Raw genomic sequence first — 25,759 nt, forward strand, 5'->3', positions numbered from 1 at the left:
CAGAAAAAAATATGAAGAGTGGATTGATATACGACATAAATTATTCTGTAAATTTAAAAACTCATGAGTAAGCAAAGATAGGCAGGCAGATACTGTGTTTCTGGCTATCAAATTAATTTGGCTAATGGCTAATCAACAGTTGTGCACGGGAAACTCATTAAGTCTTCTTTAATGTGCGTCCCATGGGATATTTTTGTTTCAGCTCCAAAGAAAAGTCTTTGAGGAATCAGAAAATGTCTTCAAAACTGAGGTAAGTGTTGTCAAATGACCTGCTGGGCTCCTAAAACTGCTTCGCTTGCATGTAACGTTAGCATCCATGCTAAACTCCCACATGGAAAAATGTTAATGATGCATTGAGGCACAAGCTGATGCTTAACAGGCTATAAAAGGAGAAACTTGATATCTGAACGCACAGGAAATAAGCTGATGTGAATATATTTAATGAATTAATGACACTTTTCATCAGGTTGGTTTCGCCTCTCTGGTTAGTAACCAGTAACCGACATCGAGGTCAACAGAGGTCTAGAGAATAAAAATAGACGAGGGAAGCTGGTTTAATCTTTAATTTACATCTGACAAAACATTTTTTGTCTCAGCTTAATGGAAGAGTCTTTGAGGAATTGGAAAATGTCTTCGAATGTGGGGTAAGTGCTGTCAAACGACCTTAAAGGCTCTTCTTAGCTACTGTTAGCTTACATGTAACGTTAGCATCAATGCCAAACTCCCACACGGAAAAAACAATTATGTGAGAGGTGCAAACTGAAGCTTCAGAGGCAGACAGAAGAGAAAATTTAAAATGTTATTCACAGCAATAATAATATATTTCATGAATAAGCGTAACTTTTTCATCAGGTGGGTTTCCTCCCGGTTACATCAGTTCACATCGAGGTCAACAGACGTCTCTAAAACAAGCTAAAAAACACAAACAAGGGAAACTTTTTTAGTGTAAGCCTTTAATTCACACCCCACAGAACATTTCTCATCTTTCAGTGAGCCAGAAAATGTCTTCAAAACTGTGGTGAGTGCTGTCAAACGACCTCTTCAACCTATCGTTAGCTTAAATGTAACATTAGCATCAGTGCCAAACTCCCATATGGAAACACGTCGATTATGCGAGGCACAAACTGAAGCTTCGGAGGCGAACAAAAGACACATTTGAAAAGATAATTCACGGCAAATAACATATTTCATGAATAAATGTCACTTTTTCGTCATGTGGGTTTCTTCCCAGTTACATCAGAACGCACGGAGGTCAACAGAGGTCTCTGAAACAGGCTAAAAAAAACAAACGGACTCTTGCATGGCGGGCCGGAACATCTTTTTATTTTTGCACTATTCAGACATCATCTCCTCTTCCAGGATTAAAAAGGATGATTTCGTTGAACGTACAGAAACCATTCAGACCTCTTCTCCTTTTTTTTTTTTTTTTTTTGTGTCCAAACGGCTTAACTGTGTTTTGATAAGCCGCTGTGAATATCCATCAAGAAAAACCGGGACCAGCCCACTGGATTGCCGAGCAGCGGTCCGTTTCGTCTCCCCTCCTCCTCCTCCTCCTCATCATCCTCCTCCTCCTCATCATCCTCCTCCTCCTCGCCCTGCCCGCACTATATGTTACATTTCCAGCCTCTCTCCTCTCTCGCTTGTCTTTTTTTTACGCAAGCGGACGTCCGCGGCACAGCAGCGACACAAGTGCGCGCTACAGGCGGAGAGAGAGAGCCAGGCGACGGACGGCGACGACGCGGCGTGTGTGTGTGTGTGTGTTGTGTGTCTTTGTTGAAGGAGACCGGACCGGCGGCGGTGCTGGATGCTGGACCTGTGTATTCTATGGATTCGGATCAGGGGCTAGGATAACTTCACATGGGACAAAACCCGCCTTCTTTCATGTCATCCGCCGATCTGTTTCGCCCGGCGTGTTGACGCCAGTGGAGGGAGAGAGAGAGAGGGGTGAAATCGGGAGGCTTCTCTCCTTTTTTTTTTTTTTTTTTTTCTCCTGGAGGAGCGCAGTTGACAGATGAGGCAGGCAGACATGTATATACACGCGTTTCCGTCCACCACCAGCCGCACCGGGGTAGATGCAATCAGAACCGCGTGAGATCTCTCCTCTCCTTTCTCCTTGATTTCGGAGGAGCTTCTTGATGCAGAAACGTGGCTCGGGCTTAAAAAAAAAAGAAAAGCCAGGAGGAGGGGGAAGATGCTCTGCTCGCACGCTGGAAAAGGTTTTCTTGTTTTTGCACCGTCGGGCAGTGTGTTATTGACGATCTTGCACGGCGCGGAATAATGCATCGAGACACAACTTTGTTCACAGGCCTGAGAAGGTTGGACGATCTCTCCTAAAAGTGCGTTTATTTGGTCGCCTGGCGCACGATACAGTAAAACCGTGAGTGTTTCAGTTGGACGCCGCTGCCCCTCCGGAGCCCTGTGCTTGTTTTTATGATTTTTCGTGTCCTGCGGTTGTGTTGATGTCAGCGATCGCGTTATGTAGATACAAAAAAACCCCACACAAATCAATCCAGTTGTGTTGCCATACGATTGGCACATTGTTGATGTAGGCAGGCCCTAGCCTCCGCGTATGCAGATCCAATCGATAGCGAGGTAAAGACGGGCTCTGGCAGGCTTGTTGATGCTGCTCTGGAAGTGTCACGGGGGTGTGTTTTAAATCCCGCATATCTAGGTTTTTTTTTTTCTCCTTCTTCTTCTTTACACATGCCCCTCGGCAGCAGACGGGCTGCTCGGTAGAGAGCGGAGACTTGTCCAAACACCGTGTTTAGTCCCGGAGACGATACTGTAAGGCAGCGTCTCAAGAAAAGTTTCAATGGTTTTCCGAAAGTTGCCCGGTGTGTCGGCATCGGGCATGGGTCTGCGCCTGTCCCAGAAATTCGTCTTTCTGCTCTTTCTCTCGGGTTTGGTAACACTGTGTTTTGGGGCCCTTTTCTTTTTGCCCGACTCGGTCCGACTAAAGCGCATTTTTCTGTCCAAGACAGAGACCCAGCCGGTCACTGTTGGCTCCGGCTCCGGGTCCGAGAACGATGCCAGGGAGCACTTAAAAAGACCCAAGGATCAGGAGCACCCGCGGGGCATGACCTCGGCTAAAGGAGAGACCAGCACCAAGCTGAAGAGTCTGAGCCGCAAACCGCCCGTCTCCCGCGAGGCGGCCGAGGAGCGGCTCGCCGGGGGGAAAGCGCAGGAGGATTTGACTCTGTCCCGGGCGAAAGCGGAGTCCGCCTCGGAGAGAGCGACCGCCTCGGACCACGGTGCCAACACGGATACTTTCAGTCACGCCAAGTTCAAACGGTGTCTGCTCAAACCCCCGCTGGGCAGAGACTACGGCAAGCCGAGCGACCCCAGTACCAACGAGCGCCGGGAGAAAGTCAAAGAGGTAAGGGTGTTGACGGCGACCCTCTGCAGGGGGTCTGCACATAAGTAGCCTCAAGGGGGATTAGCGTGAGATCTGGTGTTGATAACGGGAAGTACAGAGTGATGTGAGACAACAACAGGAAGTATATTTGGGGTGACTTCAGGACAGATGTTGTGCAGTATGAATCGTGTCTAATCTGTCACATTGATCAGATCATCAGGTCAATAGTCAGACATCAATCCACAAGATGTTTTCGCGGCTTCATCGAGCAAACACGTTTCTTTCTGTCTGTTTTTAGTGGGATGCTGTCAAAACACAACAGACAAACAGCAGACCGCCTCATTCAGACACACAAAAAGAAACCATGCACGCACACTTGAAAGAAGTAATTATATTTCTCGTTGTTGCTTTTGATTTGTGTGGATTTGCTTGACGATACAGGCGGTCGCTCTATAGAAGCAGCGAGGCAGATGTTTGCCGAGCGTCCTGTCAAACAGACAGAATAAACCTCTCTCAGTCATATCGGTTGTGTCTAAATTTACCCAGTGCTTTAGGAGAACAGCGTCGGTGACTGAAGATCACTTCTGTAGCCGGGATTACATGAAGTCTGATAATCTGTAAACAATCAGAATGTGAAACAGAAAAGTGCTCGAAAAGAAACAAGTTGATGCAACTTTTAATAATCCATCCATCCGAGACTTTGACTAGTGAGAACTTGAGCGGGAACGCTGGATAGTCGACATTTTTGTAAGCAATCTTATTAAAATCCATTCTCCTCGTTTGCCTTTGTGCGTGTCACAACACGACTTGCTTTATTTGTGTTGTGTGAGCCGTTAAATTGCATCCCATCAGGTCAGTCTGAGTGATAAAATGCCCTGCATTTAGCTGGAGCACCTCTATCACCCTCGCACAATCGGCTGCAAATGATGTGACTGTGTGCGGTGACACTTTGGCCAGGAGCTCTTCAAAAGCTGTGTGCCAGCCTTTGTTGAGCCCCGTGGCTCCAATAAGGGCTCCAGAGTGGGAGCGTCTGTGGATCACACATCTGTACCCACTCAAGGCAAGTGAGGCTGGTGAAGAGGAAGAGGACAAGGAGGGAGTGAGAGAGAGAGAGAGAGAGAGGTTGGGTGGTAGCGGGGAAGCCATTGGCCAACATGTGCAGATGGGTTTCAGCCCTGGCATGTGACACGGATAAGTCCCGTTGTCACTCTCACTTCCAGCCTGCTGTCACCCTCTGACGCTGCTCACATGCCTTTCATACCTAGAGGTGATGTGCTACATGATAACCGAGGCGTCAGAGGACGAAGAGGGTTATTTGCCCTCTTGAGCCGAGCTCTCACTGACTCATAGCTTCTCGTTTGATGCGCTTTCAAGTGGACGCCAATGTGACTTTGCTTGCCTGGTGTGTTCAGCTGAGCTCGGCAGAGTTCTTGCCTCGGGGTCATAGTTTTCTGAGGAGATGTTATTTTCCACCACGCCCTCTTTGCCCAATTGTTGCCGCAGAATATTAATTGCGTTTCCCAGAGCGGAGACCTTTTTATCAAGGCGCTGTAGAGTGGACAGGCCCCGCTTCTGTGTCCACATCCACAGCCTAGTGTGCGTTTTTGTGGTTTGCTATTGTTGCTGCAACAGTTTTCACTGTTTCAAGCCTGCTGGCAGCGATCCAGACGGCTTCTCTCTTTTTTTTTTTTTCCTGGAGGCTCGCATTCATGCTGCCAGCCGAGGCTGACACACAGCGAGCCTGTGCTTTGTCCAGGTTTACAGATGTAAAAACCAGGGGGCAACTGTATGTTTTGATGTTTTGTCTTTTTCTGTATCCGTTCTGATGTATGCTTTTGTGATGCATGAAACACACAGAATTTAATTTTCAGTTGTCAGCCTCTCAGCTCTCAGCTGTACAGAGCAGCTCAGTCAAATCATTTCTGTTCACTGTAAAGGAATGCAGAGAGAGGGTATCCCCCTTTCCAAAGCCAACAAAAAGGGGGTCCGGTCCAGCCCACTGAGGGCCCTCAATGCCCAAACTGTGAATGGGCATCGTTTTTGTCAACTGCCAACAACTAGAAAGCAGACTCCCCACCTTCTTCCTCTGTGTGTGTGTGCACCCACTGCCAAGTGAGGGTGAAACAAGGGACAATGACAGTCTGATCACACAAGGCACATTTTTGAAGGCAGCCCACCGCCAGCTAGGCCCCCCAGGATACCAGCACACACTGCCAAAGCCACGGTGCTGTTTACCTATTCCAGCTACACCCTGCTAGTAGACAGTTCATTATCCTCCAAAAGTCCTCAGCAGGATGAAGATGAGAGTCATTTTCAAACAGCCTCCTATTTGTAATTCTGTGATGTCATGGCTTACTGAGTCGCACCGGCGCGGCTGTGGTGCTGCCTCATTGGCTCCGACATATGAGGCCGGGATAGCAGGGGATCGCGCCACAAAAAAATGTGCGCCTGGAGCAGCACGGGGGGCGTCCTTTTATGCATTCACATTTTGTTGCTACTGTCCTTAACATTTGCTAAGGTTAGGACTAGGAGCGCAGTAATAAAACACTAGATGCGGGGCGCAGAAGAGGCATATCCAAACAAACAACTCCAGAACAAAGAGGACATCAAAAGAATGAAGGGAGCCCGGTGCCAATCCGAGACGGAGACCTCCATATCTCCGTCTTTCTGCTGCTCTCCACAACATGGCATACATCAAAAGAGAAGTGTGCATTAAAAGACAGCCTCTCTAAAGCCCGAGATTTGCTCCTTGCACTCGTCCGCTGAATTCGATACGCCGGCGCAGTCAAATGAGGGCCTTTGCTCGAGGGGAAATGCACTGTATAATGTGGCCTCTAACATATGATGCATTCACACAGGGAGAAGTTAGCACAGGGAGGAGACAGAGCTGACAGCTCGGAGTACTGCAGTGAAAGGACAGACACACTGCAGCCTCCTCCAGTGGAGCAATAAAAGTCTTCAGGGCTTCGTTGTCCTGTGTGTGTGTGTGTGTGTAAGCTAACTGTGTGTGTGCGTGCGCTTGATGGATTATCTCGATGGTTATCTAGGTGCTCGGGGATAAATTTGGAGTTTGACAGTTTCAGTTTGAAGGGTTGTCACTGTGTTTATCCATCCAATACTGAAGCCCACCTGCACCACTGTGTAGGCTAACAACAATCAAATGAGGTACATCTGCTCTATTATAAAGCAAGTCTATTTTATGGTCAGCTGGATGTGTGCGTGTTTGTGCGTGTAATCCAAAATAAGAAGCAGCGTGTTGGAGAAATGGAAACCCCCCCTGTTGACAGAGAAGATTTCTAAACAGAGGCTTACGAAGCACAGAACAGTTTAATCCACAGTGTCTGTAAAGCTGTCACAAAAAGCACACAAAGCTGATAAGACAGACTAACAACAGGAACACACACCTCATCTTTAATATTTCAACCTAAAATGTCACAAAAATCCCCAGGATATTTGCATTTTTGTCTGACTTTTGAGTTGTTAGATTCCCGCAAAAAGGAAACCAAACGTTATGATATTAAATCAGTCAAAATGGTTTAATGCTTGAAGGGCAACTCCACCCATTTCACACATTAAAGTGTGTTTACAGGTCTTGGGGAGCACTACTTCATAAAAAAAAGAGTATAAGGCTGCATCCCAAATTGCCACCATCCGGACTTGTGGACTGAGCCCTCGCCGACCTTAGCCTGAGTCTGCGAGTGCGTGAGACCGCGAGGCATATATACCGCCGATAGACAGCCAATACAATCATTTTGCTTACCTCTATAACCTTTATGTCTACATATTTCTGAATCATGTGTTTACATTTTATTTCTGGCCTACATGACTCAAGTAACATTTCAATAAGGTAATTGTTGTACACATTCATAATAAGTTCTCTAGCGTCACGCCTGTATCGCAATAAATTGTGGATACGTAAATCACCAAAGTCAGGTGAAGTCTGCTCCCCAACTCCGTGTGGACTGGATAGATTTGGACAGCCCTCAAGACTCGCGGACTTCCCGCGAATGCGCCCGCAAATTCAGCAAGTGCGGTGAAGTCCAGACATTTGGATGCGGCCTTAGTCTACTGCGGCTCCAGAGGAAGCTGCATATAATTTGATAAATTGCTTCCAGTGATGTCAGCCAGTGACTAGTTACATTGTGGGTAATGTAGGCGGCAGCTTTTGAAAGGCCACTGGTCTAAATTTGCACTACTGTAACACTGTTGTACTCGATATGGACAACAAATGATCAAAATGGATACAGCAGAACCAGAGAAATTGCCTTTTTGATTCTACTTCATTTTCAAAAGCTTGCTACATTACCCACAATGCAACATGTCCATTTAGTGACATCACTGGAGGCAATTTATCAGATTACATGCAGCTTCCTCTGGAGCCACAAAACACTTCATGCTACTTTTTTCGCAGATGCAGTAGTACTACCCAAGACCTGTACACACAGTTTAATGTATCGAGTGGTGGAGTAGCCCTTGAAGAACTTGCAGAAGCCTGATTTTATGATGGTTATATTTCTCACCAGTGTAGGCCAATTTGTCGAGGAGGTCAGAGGTCAGGTTCAGCTACAGAACAGCAACCATGGAGCAGTTATGTGTTGCTCAGAGACATTTCAGTAAAGTTTTCCTCCAGTTAGAAGGCAAACTCAAACTACTGTGCCATAAATTTAGATGTTTAATAAAAATACAATGCCGTGACAGTTCTTAAATGTTATTTTGTTTGCGCTTGAGACACAACCAACTATAGGAGTTTTAAATTAAAATCAATTTTGCAAAACAACCTGAGGGTCTGTTATAAAGTATTCCTTTTACAGAGCAACTAACTGAGGAAAATATCCAAAAGATTTGGCCATACTTTAACAACTGAGCTACCACTTTATATATACAAACAAACACACACAGACACACACATACCTAGCACAAAGCCCCAGAAATAGGTGAGCTTGTAGCTGGACCCGAAATCCCCTTACAGCAGTAATGACCAGTGAGCTGGGTGTCTGTCTGAATAAAATGCCCCCGTTAAGCCGGCGCCTCCTGGCCGGCTCGGAGCACCGTGACCTCCCTCCACCCCTCATTCCCCTGCTGTCTCCTGCTACGAACCAGGTGTGCCAAACAGCATTCAGTGTGAGCCAGGAAAATGGCTGCCTGCTGAGCGAGAAGAAAGAAACGGAAGATGAACAAAGTCTTAAGAAAAGGCTTACATTTTCCGAGCGCTCCCACAGAGCTGGAACATTTGTGCTTTCCCTCTTCTCAGTAGATGCTGTGTAAATGTCAGCGGCTGGTGTTTGGAATAAGAGCCCATCGTTGTCTTTGGTCTGTGCATGCGGGGGAGTGAGCCGTTGGGTATTGATATATATCATGCAAGTCAATGGCAACCGAGGCAGATATTATCAACCTGTCAGTGCTGCCTGGCATTGATGCATAACTTTACTGCCACACAAGAAGAAATTGACCCTTTGTTCCGAGACACTTTCACTAACCTTCAGTGCACTTTTGCTACAGTAGAGTAAGTTTCCAGGTTGTTAGCATTCATTCATGGCCAATAATAATGAGTCAATGGCAGTGATGAGTGAACCACCTGGGGTTCTACTTTTACTGGAAGTGCAGCTCTTAGTCATCATCCTCATAAGGTTTTTTATTTTCTCTCTCAGACACTTACTCACTCACACTAACCTGTCATTAACAAACAAGATTAGAAGAACAACAGACTTTCCTTCTCACTTTCAGACTCATAGCTGAAAGCTCTTCATATCGTACAGAACGTCTCTCTGAAGCCACCAACAGAGATTGATGTTGACCAGGAAGTACACTTGAGGAAATGTACTGTAGGTGGCAGACATAGTAAGTTGAGCCAAGTCTCACTTCAGGGAACAGTGACAACTTAGTATGACTTAGCATTACATTGATGCATAGTAATGTAAGTCAAGTTGCGTCTCTAACATTATGGGTAAATAAAACTTCACTGTGTAACCTGTTCTTACACAAACATAAAATATTCATTCAGCTAGTCGTTAATACCGCATATCAGTTACTTCTTGTGTTTACAGATGAGAACTGCAGCATCTGTTTTGAGAATATAAAGTGTGACACATCTGTACTGCCTGCACAGTAAATATCCATGAACATTGATGGTTTGCAGTGTTTGTTGTACAGTATATACCTGCCATTAACTTCTTCCGCTATGTTAAAAGGTTCAAAAGTTTCCAGTAGCTCATTAGTCACCGTAGCTCTGTTATCAAAACAAAATACTCCAAAATGACAACAGACGCACTAAAACCTGCTCAGAGGTGCTTCAAACAGCAGTAATCGCAAGTTTATATAAAAAGACCTTGGCTTATAAAACCCACACACTGTTTTAAAAGCACATTTGAATTGTTAATGCTGTTTATGTGATCAGGTAAAAATGCTCATTTTGATCCTCAAGCATTAGATTCTGAGAATGGTCACAGCTGGTGATGACTATTAGTGTGAGCAACACTGTTTATTTCAGTGTATTGTGCATTCTTGTTTGTCCTCTACTTCACAAAGATATTCAGAAACTCGAAGATGTTATATGTAGGAATTCTGCATCAGAATATCTAAAAACGACCAGACCTATGCTTTATGAGTTGTGTAGTGACATTATCCCAAATGTTTCCAACACTGAGAGAAATCCACAAGCGTACTCAAGGTAACAGTGCATTTAATTTGGTTGCCAGTCACTATTTCCTGGATCGCGTTACTCATTTGTTTATCGGCCCCAAACAGCCAGATGACTTCACTGTAAACAGCACACACCAAGGGTGCTTTTATCTGTGTGTTTAAATGAAGGTCAACCCTCACTAATCTCAGCACTCACCAGAGACTCCGGTTCTCTTTCTTCTTTTCCCCCTCTCCTCTCTGTGATACGTACATTTCCAGTCCGGCTCCAGTCGACACCTGACAATGCCGGTCACCTCTGGGGATCGCTGCTGCAGTCAGGTTGATAAACAGGAGTGAAGATAAATTCACTTTTTAATCCCACAAGTCCAAAATTAATCTCTGAGCTCTCCTCCCGTCAGTAAACCGTTACGAATCAGAGCAGAATCCAGAATGACTCCAGGTGTGAGGGTCTTCTGCATCAGATGTTACAAGATGTACATTTAACTTGATGCTTGCTGTTCAAAGCAGTTATCGTCAGTGTAGGGGTTGCTTTTTTTGCATATAGACATTCTTCTGCAACACTTGCTGACCTGGTGTTGACCAATGAAAATCTTGCTTACCTACCGTACTTTACCTACCTACAATATTGATTGGTTCCTTTATGGTCTTCCCCCATTTCCTTTGCCCTTAAGGCAAGACGAAACCCCTTGCCTGCACAATTAAAAACATTGCTTGACAGATGACCCTACAGGTCAAAGCAGCTGCATCCAGGAAATCTTTTGTTTCTCAGAGAAAGAAGAGAAATGTTGGGTAAAAACATATCAGAGCCCTGCAGAGAAGCCTATTTTTCAGTGGGTAATGAAAGCTGATTAAGCTATACAGTACCAGGTCTTTTCCCGCAGGCGATCACTGCAGGAAGTAAGTGATCGGGTGAGGTGGAGAGAGGAAAAAGGAAGGATGTGAGGAAAAAAGGGGGAGATGTTAGCTAACATCCTTTTTGCATTCACGGCACTTTTCTCCCCGCATTCCCCTTTGTGGTCGGGGCACTAGCTTGAGGGTAAGTCTCTCTGTTGAGGCACGCTTTTCAAGAGGTGTGTGTGTGTGTGTGTGTGTGTGCACATAACTCTTGTGCAAGTGCATTTCGTACATAACACTTTGTAGATAGTTACATGATGCACACAGGCCGCTTTGTACAGGCATATTTGTTTATTTTGCCGCGATTTTCTGTTTTGTGTGTGTGTGTGTGTGTGTGTGTGTGTGCGTGCGTGTGTGTGCATGTGTGTGTGTGCATGTGTGTGTTTGTGTTGCTGTAGGCCAGGGGCAGAAGTGGAGGATTAGATCACATCTTGAACGAGTAAAACGCCTTAAGTGCCCCTCTCTCTTGAGAGGCCAATAAGGTCCCACTATTCGTTGAGACTTTAACAACTGTGGGGTTTATGTATGTATGCTGTATTTTATGTGTGTGTGTGTGTGTGCATGCGTGAGCATAGTAAATGCTCTGAAGTCTCACACAGCTTGAAGGTTAGTCTTTTCCTGATGACGTGGCCGAGTCAACAGTTTACAGATGTTTTCCCTCGTTACACAATAGAAATCTAGTTTTTCCCTGAAACCCCCTCTTGTTCTTTGCTCCTGCACTTCCATATTTGCACAGTCTTTGAATCAGACCTCACCAGTCTATTTGTTTGCTGTACTTGTCCGAGCCCCCCCCCCCCCCAGTCTGTGTTTACCGTAGCCTGCGGCTGTTGCGTCAGTTGCCAGAAAAAGCAGAGGGTCACGTCCCGGGCTAGAATTCGTCCACATTTTGACCACGTTCAAGAACAGACGAGTGCAAAGAGCTGTGAGTGGGCAAGCGCTCTTGGCAGTGGTCGTGTGTTTTTCTTTAGTGGAGTAAATTTCCGCTTTTCTCAGATTTCATCAGCCACACTCTCAAAAGACTTTTTTCTTTTTACGCCATCAGTCCCTTCTTCCAATGCTGTGATCTTGCAATAAGTTCCTTGGAAGCACATTTATCTTTTGTTAACGGCACTGCTGACATAATGGGGTCATTGTGTGTATACCTCTTAATCCTGGCTTCTGAAGGCCTGTGATTACTGGAAAAAAATACACATTCATTCCCGACTGGATGCTCCCAAGTTCCACGGAGTTCCCTGCATGGGAAATTGCTTTTTGATAAAGTAAAAATTGGCCAAAATTGATACAATGTTTGAGCCTTTTTCATAACTTTCTCTTGCTTTTTCTGCTGGCATGCTCATTATTCTTAGGCATAACTAAACAAGGGCTAATGACCGAGCTTTCATACCATTATCTACTCTCTTTCCCTGCTCTCGCTGACATTATTAGCGCAATAATAACAAGAAAGAAGTGGCCTTTGCGACTGAATGTGTCTCAGTGAATCTGTGTGGACTTTCAGCATCCTACAAAAGTCACACCACACAGCACGCATGCTTGCGGCCCTGTCGTGTTTTCATAACCTTCGGCCAGTTTATGATTTCAGTGTGTGTGTGTGTGTGTGTGTGTGTGTGTGTGTGTTTGAAAAAGATGAAAGGTCCAGGGATAGCCTTGTTTGCCACAGACTCTGCTTGACATCCTGTGCTAGGTGCCGAATGAAATCGCCCCTACCTCTTCCTCCCCCGCCCCCCCGCCCTCTGTCGTTGGCCTCGCTGCTCGGCCAGATTCAACAAATAGGAAAGAAGTGGAGGGAGAGAGTGGCCTAGATGTAACCAGCACACTATCTGAGCCCCCAGCTGAGTTCCAGCCCTTTGCCTTTATGCCTGCCTAATTGGTCAGAAACAACATGCGTGGCTGTGTTCACAGGGTAATGGCAGGACATTAGAGTGGGCCGGGGGACCTGGCTTGCCCCCATATGTCTTCCTCCTCGTCTCACTCCTTGCTCGTCTTTTGTTTAGCCTAGTTGTGATCGTTTTAGAAAGCGCTGTCGCTGATTCCGTCTCTGTCACCCCTCGTTCTTCTCTCTCCGCCTCCTCTCGCTTTCTTCTTTCCTGCTTCGTGGTGATGTTCGGCCCGAGGCACGTTTATTGCCGCTGCTCTGCCAACTATCCCCTCCTCTGCATCACTAGAGAGCCAGTGTGAGCTGCCCGGCTGCTGTCGTTGCAGATTGGCCTGTCTGCATTGTTGCGATCGTGTTGTGACATGGTTTCAGCCTACTTTCAAGATGGCTGAATAATGCTGTCAAGCCTTTGACCTACAATTTAGGCAGATCCCCGGAAGACAACATAATCTTTTATGTAGTGGCCTTTGTTGGCCAGGATCGTGTTTCCCCCCAGAGTGACGACAAGAGCTTCTCATGGAAAGCTTACCAGACCGTTTTCATGGTCGACACAGTGCTGTCTGGCTCTCCGTGGGTTGAGAGGAAAATGTGTCTCCCTAGTGGTTTTCTCCTTCATCAGCATCAGTGGGCAAATAGCCATTAATTAGCTGAATGCATGCAAGACCGTTTTAGCAAGGGCTGGGTGTATTTGTTCATTATTATCACAATTAAGTCCCTAATCAAATGGCAGCAGCGGTGCTTGGTGCTCATCAGGGAACCATATAGATTTCTCTTGTTTCCATCGAGGTTGGATGATGGACCAGCCAGATAATTGCAATTTTCATACATACGCAGTCGGTGGAAAGGAGAAGAAATGAAAAATGAACTGATTCGATAGTAAACTAATGATGGTTGTGTGTGTGAGAACAACCAGTTCAGTTTAATTGGATGAGAAGTGTAGGTGACAGCATATTTCTTGAGCACTGATATTAGTGGACAGAGACAGCTGGATATGGAGAAGACGTTTACAACAATGCTTTTTTAAAAATAAATAAGCCCTTCACAATCACTTCGATATTTATCTTGACCAGAGAGGACCAGGGAAGTTCAAAATGAACTGTCAGTCCTCGGCATAATAACACTCAAAATTCCCCCTATTCAGGAAAGCAGCTGTCATGGTGTGAACATGTAAAAGCTTCTTTCATATGCTATTGACAGGAACCATTTAAGAGCCACAGCTAAACCCCTCACATCAAAAAACTAATTATCATTTGAATCATGAATGATTATACTTTTTGAATGGATAGTCTGCTTGAGGGGATATAATCTTTTTAAACCTTTTGATATCCTCAAAAAGGCGTTTTGTAAACCAATAATGTCTTAATTTAATCTGTTTATTTTACTTTCATGTCAGAATCCATTTGTGAGACTTCAGGGTTTTCCTCCTTGCTTTTTCGTTTTCTCTTTCAGAGGAGAGTGGATGGTGATACAGCGCGTTTCAATAACAGGAAATGGGTGGTACTCGCTGTCCAGTTTCAGAAGCAATTGTGGTTAACGTTTTTTTGGAGAACCCCACATGTGTTGTTTCAGTTACCGACTGTTACAGTTTGTGGATGCGGGACGTCATGCTACACTAGAATTGAACCACACCTCAGTTGGTGGTTTCTGATGAAAAGTTTCATTCGCTTTCAGAACAAGTCAACTATAAGTATGTGCAATTCTGGCTAATATTGAGCAGAGACTGATGTCATATTGGGCTAATGTGAGGTAGGCAGTGGTATCGGAGAATTTCCTCTTTCAAGCCTAATATGAGTAGTCATTTGTTGTAAATTGAAACTAAGAGCTACAAAGGGGTTTTACTGCCTTATTACATCATTACATTTAGCTTAGTCATAACATTTAGTAAAGCTTTTTTTTTTCCCCTCAGGGCTTAAGGCTTCCTTTATCAGTGAGAAAGATTAGAGCTGCCGCAATTTATTGATTAGTTGTCAACTATTACATTTATGGCAACTATTTTGATATTTGATTTAAGCATTTTTTAAGAAAACAAATCTAAATTCTCCGATTTCAGATTCTAAGTTTGGATATTTTCTGGTTACTTTATTCCTCTATGACAGTAAACAGAGTATCTTTGGGTTGTGGACAAAAACAAGACATCTGAGGACGTCGTCTTGGGTTTTGGGAGACACTGATCGACAATTTTTGTAGACCAAACAACTAATAACGGACAGATTAATAGATAATGAAAATAATTGTTGGTTGCAGCCCTAAATGGGAGACTGCAACTAAGAACTAATTGCATATTTGATTTAATATGCCAATTATGTCCTTGAGGTCTCAATGAGGTCTGACCAGGAGTTGGAAATCCAAATAAATTATTTTACAACTAGAATGGCATTCAGTAAAGAGCATATATCCACCAGGGCCAACAGTCTCCTTTAATCCAATCAAGCTTAATCCGATATCAAACTTGAGAGCCCTGTATCACTACAAATTTTATTCCACCCCCAACTGCTTAACCATCATTTAAATCACCAGATCTGTAACAGCCAACAATTAGGACAACCAAACAATGCAGATGGAATCATTATCTCCGATGTGTATTTGAAGAATCGTGCATTAGAGAGAGAAATTAATGAAAATGTCCAAAAACATCTTGCAATGTTAAAGAAAGTGAATCAGACTTCCCCCGATCTGTCCCTTTTTCCGGATCTGCACCAAAAGTTAATGAGCCGAGACCATCCAACATCCAAGCTACGAGGAAATCCATGCTGTGGAATCCTTGTTGGAGGAAATAATATAAAATGGAGAAAAGCCACAAATTCTCTCTTTTGAAAACCTGGAACTGGAGAACGTCGGCATTTCTGCGTCAAAAAGAACTAATTAACAGATTGATTGTTTATCAAAATAGTTGCCAAATAGTTTTATGTCGATCAACTAATGAAGTCATTATTTCGATGCTTTTACCTAAAATGGCCAAGAATCCGCATTTAGTATGCAGTCTTTGTACTGACATGAAAGAGGGGACTTTGCAGTGCAGATAGGAGCGTCATAAAATCAAGCTGTGTGTCGGTCAATCAGCACAAAGTCGAGAATTCAGAACCGTTTCTGGACAAGCCAGTTTCTCCCTTTTATCCCCTGTGTTCAAACTGGGGTGCTTGCGATCATGCAAATGATCTAATTAGACTTTTTATGTGCTGACCGTACAGCAAGCTCGATCCATCTCTGGGTTAATTTGGCCCACCATTAGAGTGGAAACCTGCTGCTTACCAAGCCTCCCCAGAAACATGTGAGCCTGGTCGTCAGCTCTCTCATAATGATGTCTGCCGCGGTCTTCTGGACACAATGGGAGCAATGAAAATGACAATGACGAGACTGTTATGACATCTCTGGATGACCCACGCCTAAGATTGTGGCTTACACCTGCAGGGGATGAATTGTTGTGTTGGGCGAAGAGATCACTTCCCTTTATATTTACTCCAATTTTTAATGCACAATGAAAATGGCAGCTCACATAATCATTTTGGCTAATATCATGGTAATTACAGATTTGATATAGGAGCCGTAATCACGACAAAGGACACTATGTCCAGGCTGTGAGGGCTTAATGAAATTCACTCCTTCAATTTACATGAAATTAAACGACCCCAACTTGAATTTCTGTCGGCCGGGTCAGAAATATTTATTCCCAATCAGTCTGGCCTGGAGATCGAGTCTGTGCTACATTCTCAGGAGTTCTCAAGCTAAACACAGGCAGTGGCTTAGCAACAGTTGAGTTTATTTTTGGTTTGTCACCAGCAGATCTGAAACAGACAGACTCCTTAACAGACACAATATGAAGGAGTTCAATTGGCACAAGCCTTTCAACCAGTTTGATATTTGAATTAATTAAGCTGACAGTAAAACATGCTAACAAACAAATTAAAGATGTCATCTTACAAATGTTGGCATGTCTCTCCTGAAAGCCATTTTGAAGTGTGTGTTCAACTTTGCTTGAAAGTACCACAAAGCATATCAAATATTATGGAAAACAGCTTTTTTGCATAATGCTAAGTATTTGTATGGAAAGTAGCCACAGATGTTCACCTTGTTCAGAAATGCAAACATTTTCTGTGCTCTCATCAGATGTCTTAAAGGTGCAGTCGGTGATTTTAGAGAAAGGTAGTGGATTGTTGAGTGTCATTCCTAGTTTTCTAGTCAGTATTTGATGACCTGGGATGGAGATTCAACGATTGGTTGTTGGTGTTTGATACGAACACTGACAACCAATCAACCCAAAGTGTTTGTATTTGACAACCTAGGAATGAGACTCAACAATCAACTAGCTTTCTCTAGAATGGAAAGGAAGTCTTTTAAAGCAATGTACTTTATTACCTTTAAAATAACAGCTTTAAAAATTATTTTGATGGTGCAGTGTCTTGTAATAGGGTGAATGGTGTCTCAAATTAATAGTGCTCAGTTTTGTGTTAAGTAAATCTTAAAAGGAAACTACGGTTGGCTTTAACAACTTTGTATTCACCAGTTTGATTGCTGAGATCTGAACCTGGCAACGTCTTTGGAAATCAGGTCATTGGGGCAAGAAACACCAGCAGATTGGCATCCACTTTATTTGGACATAAAACCTATTGTGAGCTGGCCTGCACTGTCTATAACAATCCCTCATTGTACAGCAGAACTGTGTGCTCACAACTCCAAGTACTGTGGGTTGAAGTTCACCATGGAAGCTGTTCTGGATGTTTTACGGTGGAAACTTTCTATCATATTTTACTGTTAGCTTTTGTTTATCTTCCAAATAAGTTCGAAAAGCCTGGCGGTTTGTTTTCAACCTGTATCGTTTGCTTTTTGCCCTGTTAGATTTAAGAAATTACTTTAGTGAGTGTATTATCAAACTATACCAATGGCTTGAGCTGCAAAAACCCATTTTCCTCAGTGAGTAGCAGATGTGGTAAACCATTCTCTTAGATCTGACAGTTATTATTCAACAGTTGTCAGAACACTGAGTGTAGTGTGTACGGTGAAATGCAAAGCATCTGTGGACACAAATCAAGGCATTCTTGCTCTCAAAGGAAGACTTGCTCTTATGGGAAAGTTTAGTAAAGATAAATGAAAAACAGACCCATCTGTGAGGGTATAGAGAACAAAATATGCGTCTGCGTTTCAGGTTGTGGGGTGACAGTAGAAGTAACACTGCCATCGCATTATCCAAGTAAAATGAGACGGATGGTTGCAATTAATTCTGCAGTGACCATTAGCTGAAGAGCCGAGCCCAGCAGAATCGAGCAGCAGGAACGCTGGAACAGATGAGAGCCGCACTGTGTGCATGTTTGTGTGTTTACTGTGTGTTTATGCATATGTGTGTGTGATGTTTTAAACACAGTTTGCTTGAGGCCCACTGAGTGTTTACAGGAGGCGACTATATGCTGACTAGAGTGAATGAAACACGACAGGTCCATCCAGCATCCGTTCCAGATTCTGCATATTAATATAATGGAGAAAACAACTTGTTTTTGTGTTTTTAAGGCACTTAAGCGTATTATTGCTAACTACCTGTAGGTGTACGGGACACGTAGACCTTTGAGGTTTTATTTGTTGACATTTAAGGCACAAATTGCCTGTCAGCCTTTAAAGACACAAATTGTTCTGAGGGCATTTGCCCCAGAGAGACATGCAAATGCCATGGAAATATGTTAAATAAGCTAAATTAGACTTGTGTTTACTCTGATTATTTGGAATCACTGCCCTTTTTCTGCTTCTTCTTCATTGTGGCTACTTCCGTTTATTGAATGCTCTCTGTGGTATTTAATTTTGATCTTTTCTGCAGGCTGCAACCTGTTTTTAGAAAACTTCACATCAGTCCACGGCGAGACAGCTGCTTTGATTGCTTCTTTAGCTTAGTCAGCGCTGTTGTTTGTCGAGGATGAAAAGCGTTAATGTGATCAAACCTTCCTCACCCAGTCCTCACACCTCCATCTGGGACAGGCTGTCTTCTATTTTGTACCTCTTAACTGGTTGTCATTGTAATGTATGCAGTTCTTAAAACCCTGATAAGACGTAATTTTTGCAACGCTCAGGTTGTTGCCGTCAGACCATCCGGCTGTAATTGAATGAGATTGGGAGATATTTGCTGTTGGAGCAAAGGCTACAGATTTTACAAGGAAGCAGATATATAAATGGATATTGAAGACGTTACTTAAAGGTATGACCAAGAGGCGCTACACAAATATGGAAATTGCAGCTGCTGCAAAATTCCATTTGTGTGGCATTTTAATTAGAGAAGATAATGGACTGGAAGGGTACAAAGCTCTGACTGACAACAGGGACCAATTATTTTCAGTAATCTACAGTGGAGCTGTACACCTCTGATGCAAGTGTTTTAATCACTACTGTAAATTAAAGCTTCCCTATCTGATCACGACCTGTAACCGTGTTTTTCCAACCTACTTTAGATCAAACCAAGCTCAACTTCCTTGTCCCGTTCCCATGGAGACTGTGCTCAGGAAATATGACACTACAGTAGCTGAATTTGCTGAATTTGGTGTTTATCAGACCACAAATGAGACATGAATTAGCAAGCTAGCATTCTGTTTCGTAACTGTATCAGAGCTCGACCGAGATGTCAGTTAGTGGACCGATATCGGCTTATCACAGATATGTCAGAATCGGCTTATATGATGTCCGATATGTGCAGATATGAAAACTTTGTTTTACAGAACATGATGCAGAAAAAGACGAAAACTTAATAATTTATAATGTGAGTGTTTTTCCAAAGTAGATCCAAGTCAATTTTGTTTGTATAGCCCAGAATTACAAAACACATTTTACCTCTGAGGACTTTACAATTTGTGCAGTCAGAAGTTGTCTAATGGGTTGCACCGAGATGAGGCTCGCTGAGCTTGAAATGTGAGATTCATGAATGATCATGAATTTATATACCACGAGAGGAGCTTTTTATTTTGCTGTCGACTCATCTGTGTTTGTATTCAGCGAGGCAGCTGTCCGAGGTCTGGACGGTGTGTTTTTCCTCTGTTTGGTTCTGAAACAGTGCCTGTAAGAGCGATGCTATCACACACGCAGGGGTCTGTTGGCCAGAGGGAACGGACTTATTTTAGCAGAGAATTCGACACATGAGTGAACTTACAATGCTAACAGAGCTAAAGGAGCTAACAGAGCAGAAAAGCCCAAACCAAAACAAACAAAGGGCTCCTGTTCGGCACAGGCTGCCACAGGCAGGCTGAGCTGAAGGGTGAAGTTGGCACAGTGACAAAAAGCACCATTCATATTCATGCCAAAGCCATGTGAAGGTATGGTTGTCACTTCGAAACATTTTAGAGACTTTAAGACTTTACAGCTGTTTCAACTGATTTCACCATTTACACCAAATCTATTAAATAATATAATATACTGATAGTAAACATGTCAAATTTTACAAATACAGTAAACAGTAACTAATATAGGCTACTTCTTTGTCATCTGTGGAGAAAGTAACCAGAGTCCCTTTAAAAACCTCTCAATTTTGAGACGTGTTGCGTCAGGAGAAAATGCCTAAACTTTGTGAAACACTGTCTACACACATTGTTAACCATTAGGGCCTACTTGTTAATTCGGCAAACGTTATAGATAGACATTTCTTTCTTTGTGTAAAAAAACGTATCTGTTCTAGTGATGTAGGCGTATATTTGCCTAAAGAGCGTGGAAATGAGATCCGATCACAAGACGTCACTACAGACACATGTCCAGATGCATTTAATGCCAGGTGTGATTTGACACCTGTGGCTTGGAGCTGTCCACTTGTAATCGGATCACTCAGGACGGATAGTAAAACCAAATGTAAACAGCCTCTCTTCAGTGTAACCTAACAACATTCGCTGTGAGGTAGAGGTATAACAAAATGACCAGAAGATGATAAAATTGTGCCACCAGTATCATTAAGGGCTCAAGCTTATTTTCTCTAAACTGTTGGCCAATAAAACATTACAAAATAGTGAAAAATGGCAATTATAATGTGCAAGATGACATCTTCAGTTAGCATTTTGTTTTAGTTTCACTAGTTTGAAAGGATTAGTCAGCAGATTGTGTTTACAGATTTAGCAAGTATTTGTGAAAAGAGTGTTTACCCAGGAGAAGTCAGTGATTTTAAGAAACCGTGACCTAGGGCTCACAGCTATTCTTCATGCATGTGTGCACTCCTGTCACTTCTGGCCGCTCGGGGCCGGTCCATTTTTGGAGGTAATCTTAGGGGACTCACACTGGGCAACTCATCTACCCCTCCCTGCGCAATGAACTCATTTGTTCAGTGCCGGCATTAATAATTCATAGCGAGTGTGAACGAATGGGAGTCAGCTTTCGGTTTGTCAGGTTGGTCTTCGGTCTCCTCTTCCAGCCGTCCAGTTCTGTTGCGTTACTTCCTCACGCTATCTTTTATGATTTTCACCTTCTCCATCTCTTCCACTTCCTCACTGCCTTTGTCTTTTTCAATCTCATCCTTTTTGTCTGCTGGCTTGTTCTTCAGACTGACCTGCTGTTTTTGGAAATACTCTGCTGCTGTGCTACTGTACTTTGCCTGTCAGCGAGAGAGAATTTTCTTGCCCGACTTCCATCATCCTGCCCAGTGGAACAGATGGATCCCCTGGCAAACAGTGCTCACGGGATACACTGTTAGTACTGCGGGTTAGAGGCCATCATGATTCATTCACCAGCATTATACTCTGGACTGTAATCATTGCTGTCCCGTGTTGTGATGTCTTCCAGCTCAATTTCCAATCGTGACAGTGACACGAACTGTGATTATACATCAGCCGTCAAACGTATAACACGAGGGGGTAAATTGTAGAACGGATCAGCATGTTGCTGTGAAAGGTTGGGCAGGCTGCGAGGCTGTGTGTTGCAACGTGCTCAGACATGATGAAGCTTAATGTGCAGCCGAGTTATTTAATCGCTCGCAGCGATTCAGTCAGTGAGGCAGGTGATGTGATTCCGGCCGTTTGGGTGGAGTTTGTTGGTCCTACATGTCTAACGAACATGGGCAAACGGGCACGCGGTTCATCCGAACACTGAAAACATTAGCTCATGTTCACAGTGGGTGCTCAAAGCAAGGCACCACGCTGAATGTATTCTGTCAGTATTATACATGAAGTCATTAAGCTTCATTAACACAATTACGGACACGATTATAATTTGTTGTCGAGCCTCAGTTCAGAGTAATTTTAGACCATCAGATGGACTTAAGAAGTGTGTGTGCGTCAGCTGTTGTGGCTGTTTACATCACACTCGGGATGGTAAACTCTACCTTGTGACAGCAAAGCAGTATAAACAGGCCAAACTCAACTGGGTTTTGTGATCGAAAACTTTAAAAGCAATAACAGCTATATACCAAAATGCCCCTGAATCATTTACCTCAAAGGACCTGATTATATACTGAATAGCTTTTGGCAGCATCCTTGAGTTGCCGCTCTCAGTCGAGCAACGCTGTGAGCAAGGTCCACCTCGTCCTGAAATGACACGTTCAGTCTGCCACTAGCATACAGTCGCATCCTCACTCCAAAATTCATAACTTTAACCTCCATCTCTGCTCCTGTTCCACTGCGTAGGAAGCTGCACAACGACTCAGAGAGGGTAGCTGGCTGCTGATTAAGCAGCGCTTCTACTCCCACACCTTTGGACACTGAAATACACAAACTAATGAACTGGATGCAACCCAGTACAAACAAAGACCCACACTCGGGTGTTGTTGCTATGGGCTTTACAGGCAGACTTAACTTAGTTAATGAAAATGGTCATATCTGTTGTAGCATCCAGAATCGGCAAAATAACCTGGGTGGGGGAGGCAGATTGGTGTTGTAGGAAGGCAGATGGTGATCAAAAAAAAGCACAGGAGGGAAAACCAGACTCAACACTGGACCTCTAAGTCTACCATGATGATTTGACATATTGTAACTGATAGCTACCCTCTATATACTATATACTGTATTAGGAACGAGCAGCAGCTGATGACTGGGTCAGGTGATGAGTTCATTTGGAGAGTTTAATAGCAGTGGCTGGTGGGCAGGTGCGAGCCGGCGGACCTGGAACGCTGACAGAGGTTAGCGGTGTGTTCACAACACAGAGCTTAATCAGATGAACTCGAGGTGGAACAGAAGAGGATGGAGCAGCTGTTGCAATGATGAAAACTGAATTTTAATTTATTTTTTTGTCATCTAGCCCTCCCTTTTTTCTTTTTTTTGGTGAAGTAGCTGTAGCTTCACGTTGATCTTCTTCGTAGAATTTGCACAACATTTCTGAAAACGTTTGTCTCCTCTTCACTTCTTATTCTTCTTGCTTTCAGAGCTGCTCTCTCCTGCCTTTGCCTCTTGTTATAGACCCTCCAGTAATATTACTGCTGAATCAGCCCTTTTATTCTCTCACCCGTTTAGCATTTGAACATAGATGCTAATGTGCCAACGCCTCGGGGTACCTGCGGTCTCCTGACATGCATAAGCATAAAGAGTACGGCTCCTAAATGCTCCTAACATCCCGGACAGCGGTGCCTTTTGCATTTCTTCCACGAGTTCATCTCTCATGTGACTATCATTTTGGTATGCGGGCTGTAGCGCCCTGCTATTCTGTATGAGCTCGTCCTCTGTACAGTCATGCACACACGGGCTGATGAAATTCATTACCACCCACTCTATTTCACTAGCGCATAAATGCATGCTCTCACGCTTCTCCTTTTTGACCTATGTAAATGTACAATATATCCTCTTTTCCTGCTCTTCCTTACAATACGTGACCATGGTTGGATGCAGTTTTGTCCTGATTTAACCCCCAACTAGCGCCCCACCTCCTTACCGACTATATGTGGATAATTACAAGCGTGTCTAGAGCAGATTTACACCCCACTGTGGCTAATCTCAGATCTCATTTCATCATGTTATTTCAATAGGTGTCAGTGACTCATCTCCATAAGCTACACTACATAGGAACGAATGTGGCCTCAAACTACCCCTGAGTGGCAGATGATACTGTAAAGTGATACTAGCTGAGCAGCTGGAAAACAATGGCCATGTTTTTTTTTTCCCAGGTCTGAAGCAGGAAACAGGAAGTGGGCTCAGCAGAGGTGACGTTTCCCCTCGGAGATCAACGTTATCAGTGTCAGCTTGCTGCAGCTCTGCTTTCTCACTGTCATCCTCAGGCCATTCAGACATATCGGGGTCAGAGGTCACCTCACACTCATCCACACGAACAAAAACAGCGCAGGAATCAGGGAGAGGAATTTCCTGCAGCCTGTTATTGACACTACAAAGGTCCATGAGAGCAGCTCTTGGAAAGTGCCCTTTCAGCACTTCGTAGTCACCCGCCCCCAGTCTGCTAGAAGTGCTGCCTTATTTTATTGGACAACACAGGGAAAACAATTGAGATTTATGAGTCATGTGGCTGTGTGCACTAACATTCTGCTTTCTTAGCTAAAGGGGAGCTGTAAGTCACCGCTCCTTCACTCCCTCCGCCTCCATCATTCATTCTGACCTCATAATCCTGCAGCCTTCTCATTTTATCCCCTCATTTGCCTCCTCTGCTCTTCCCTTCTAGTGTTTTCAATTGTGTTGAACCAGAGTCCCCTGGGTCATTTGTGACCTGATAACCCCATGACATGGCAGTTTTTTTTTTATTTAGTTCCCGTCACTCAAAAGAAAACATCAGTTTACCAAATTAGCTCTTCCATGAATCAGCTCTTCATTTTTAAAGACTTTCTCTGAGCCTCCACATTAGATAACCCCAAGCTGCCCCCTTAATTCAAACCCTAGTTTCTATCCACAGCTTGTGTTGGCGTCGACGTCTTTCCTTTCCCGTCGAGGTGAAACTCTCTTTAGCTTTGTTATTCCAGGCATGCCGATGAGCACCTTGAGTACACCGGCATTAAAAAGGCATGAAATTGTGCTCTGTTCTGCCTTTTCCTTCAAACATTTAGAGCCAGGAAAGAGTTCTGGGGTTTTACTGACAAAGTTTATTTTTGGACAGGCACCTGGGGTAGCAACCAGCCTTCCCCAACCGACTTCTTGTTGATGGTTCGCAAGCGAAGAGCTCATGCAGCCCGAGTGAAAAGGGGGAAAAAAAATAAAGAGGAGAAGAAAAGATTTTCAAATGAGGAGCACAGTTGTGGGAGAAAGCAAAGAAAAACAGTTCAAACACATATTGGTGTTTGTGTGTGTGTGTGTGTGTGTGTGTGTGTTATGACACTTTCCTCTGAGGTGTGTTAAAGGTGCCCTGAGGCTGAAATCACTAAGAGAGGACTGGCAGGCCCTGATTTTGCCTCTCTGCTCAAGACAAAGTCTCACCCCAGGGTTCTCCTGTAGATTACAGCTATGTTTTCAGAATGGAAAAAGAAGAAAGAGCGCGTCTGCTTTTACTTTGTATGCGTTTGATTCGGTAGAGGAATGCATTTCCCTCAGAGAGCTCGGTTAGCCATGCATGCTCCCTCTCCATTGTCACATCCATGGGAATTTAATTTGTGCAAAAAGCGATTTCCCATGTGTCCTCACCAGAGTCTGAGGAAAAATGACTCAGCAGGACCATCAAATCTACCAATTCCCAATAAACCTTTTTGCACACACAAACACATACAGAGGCTCATTCCAGCGTGGTTTCCCCCTACAGTCCTTCCAGCAAAAATGCTGCTGTGGGTCCGGGCGAGAAAAGGCCACGCTGGAAAATCACTGTGGGAATCAATAAGGCAATTTTCTGTCGGGTCAGCGGCTGACACTCGGGTTATTTACACTGAGGGCGCGAGGACAGGTAGCGGTGTATGTTGGTAGACATATTGCCTCGCTTACTTAATATCTCGCTGAGCACTGATCATGACGAACAGCTGCTGCAATGTCCCCGAACAGTCAGGAGTTACACCTCCGCCATGCTTTCACTCAGCGTCCCGTCTATTCCCTCGTACTGTGCAGCTGAAATAAATTTCCATCGCCCGTGGCATACTTGTGTATATTTATAGATGAAGGATATGAATGAGATTTTTGATGGGTCCCTAAATGCATCTGAGG

At 44.0% G+C, this 25,759-nt stretch overlaps 1 protein-coding gene across 2 annotated transcripts in view; it reads left to right on the plus strand.

Moving 5' to 3' along the window:
• The first annotated feature begins 1,630 nt into the window (after positions 1-1,630).
• The window catches only part of LOC311260554 (mannosyl-oligosaccharide 1,2-alpha-mannosidase IA), a 213,696-nt gene continuing 189,567 nt past the window's right edge, over positions 1,631-25,759 (plus strand). The window contains exon 1 of one of the 2 annotated variants that reach the window (XM_084358540.1): positions 1,631-3,376. In XM_084358540.1, the coding sequence (XP_084214666.1) occupies positions 2,813-3,376 (564 nt within the window). In that variant the 5' untranslated portion in view covers positions 1,631-2,812. The remainder of the gene's footprint in view (positions 3,377-25,759) is intronic. The other variant, XM_084358541.1, reaches the window with a different exon arrangement.

This window comes from Pagrus pagrus, assembly GCF_965226575.1.
Source record: "Pagrus pagrus genome assembly, chromosome: 7".
NCBI classification, from domain to species: Eukaryota; Metazoa; Chordata; class Actinopteri; order Spariformes; family Sparidae; genus Pagrus; species Pagrus pagrus.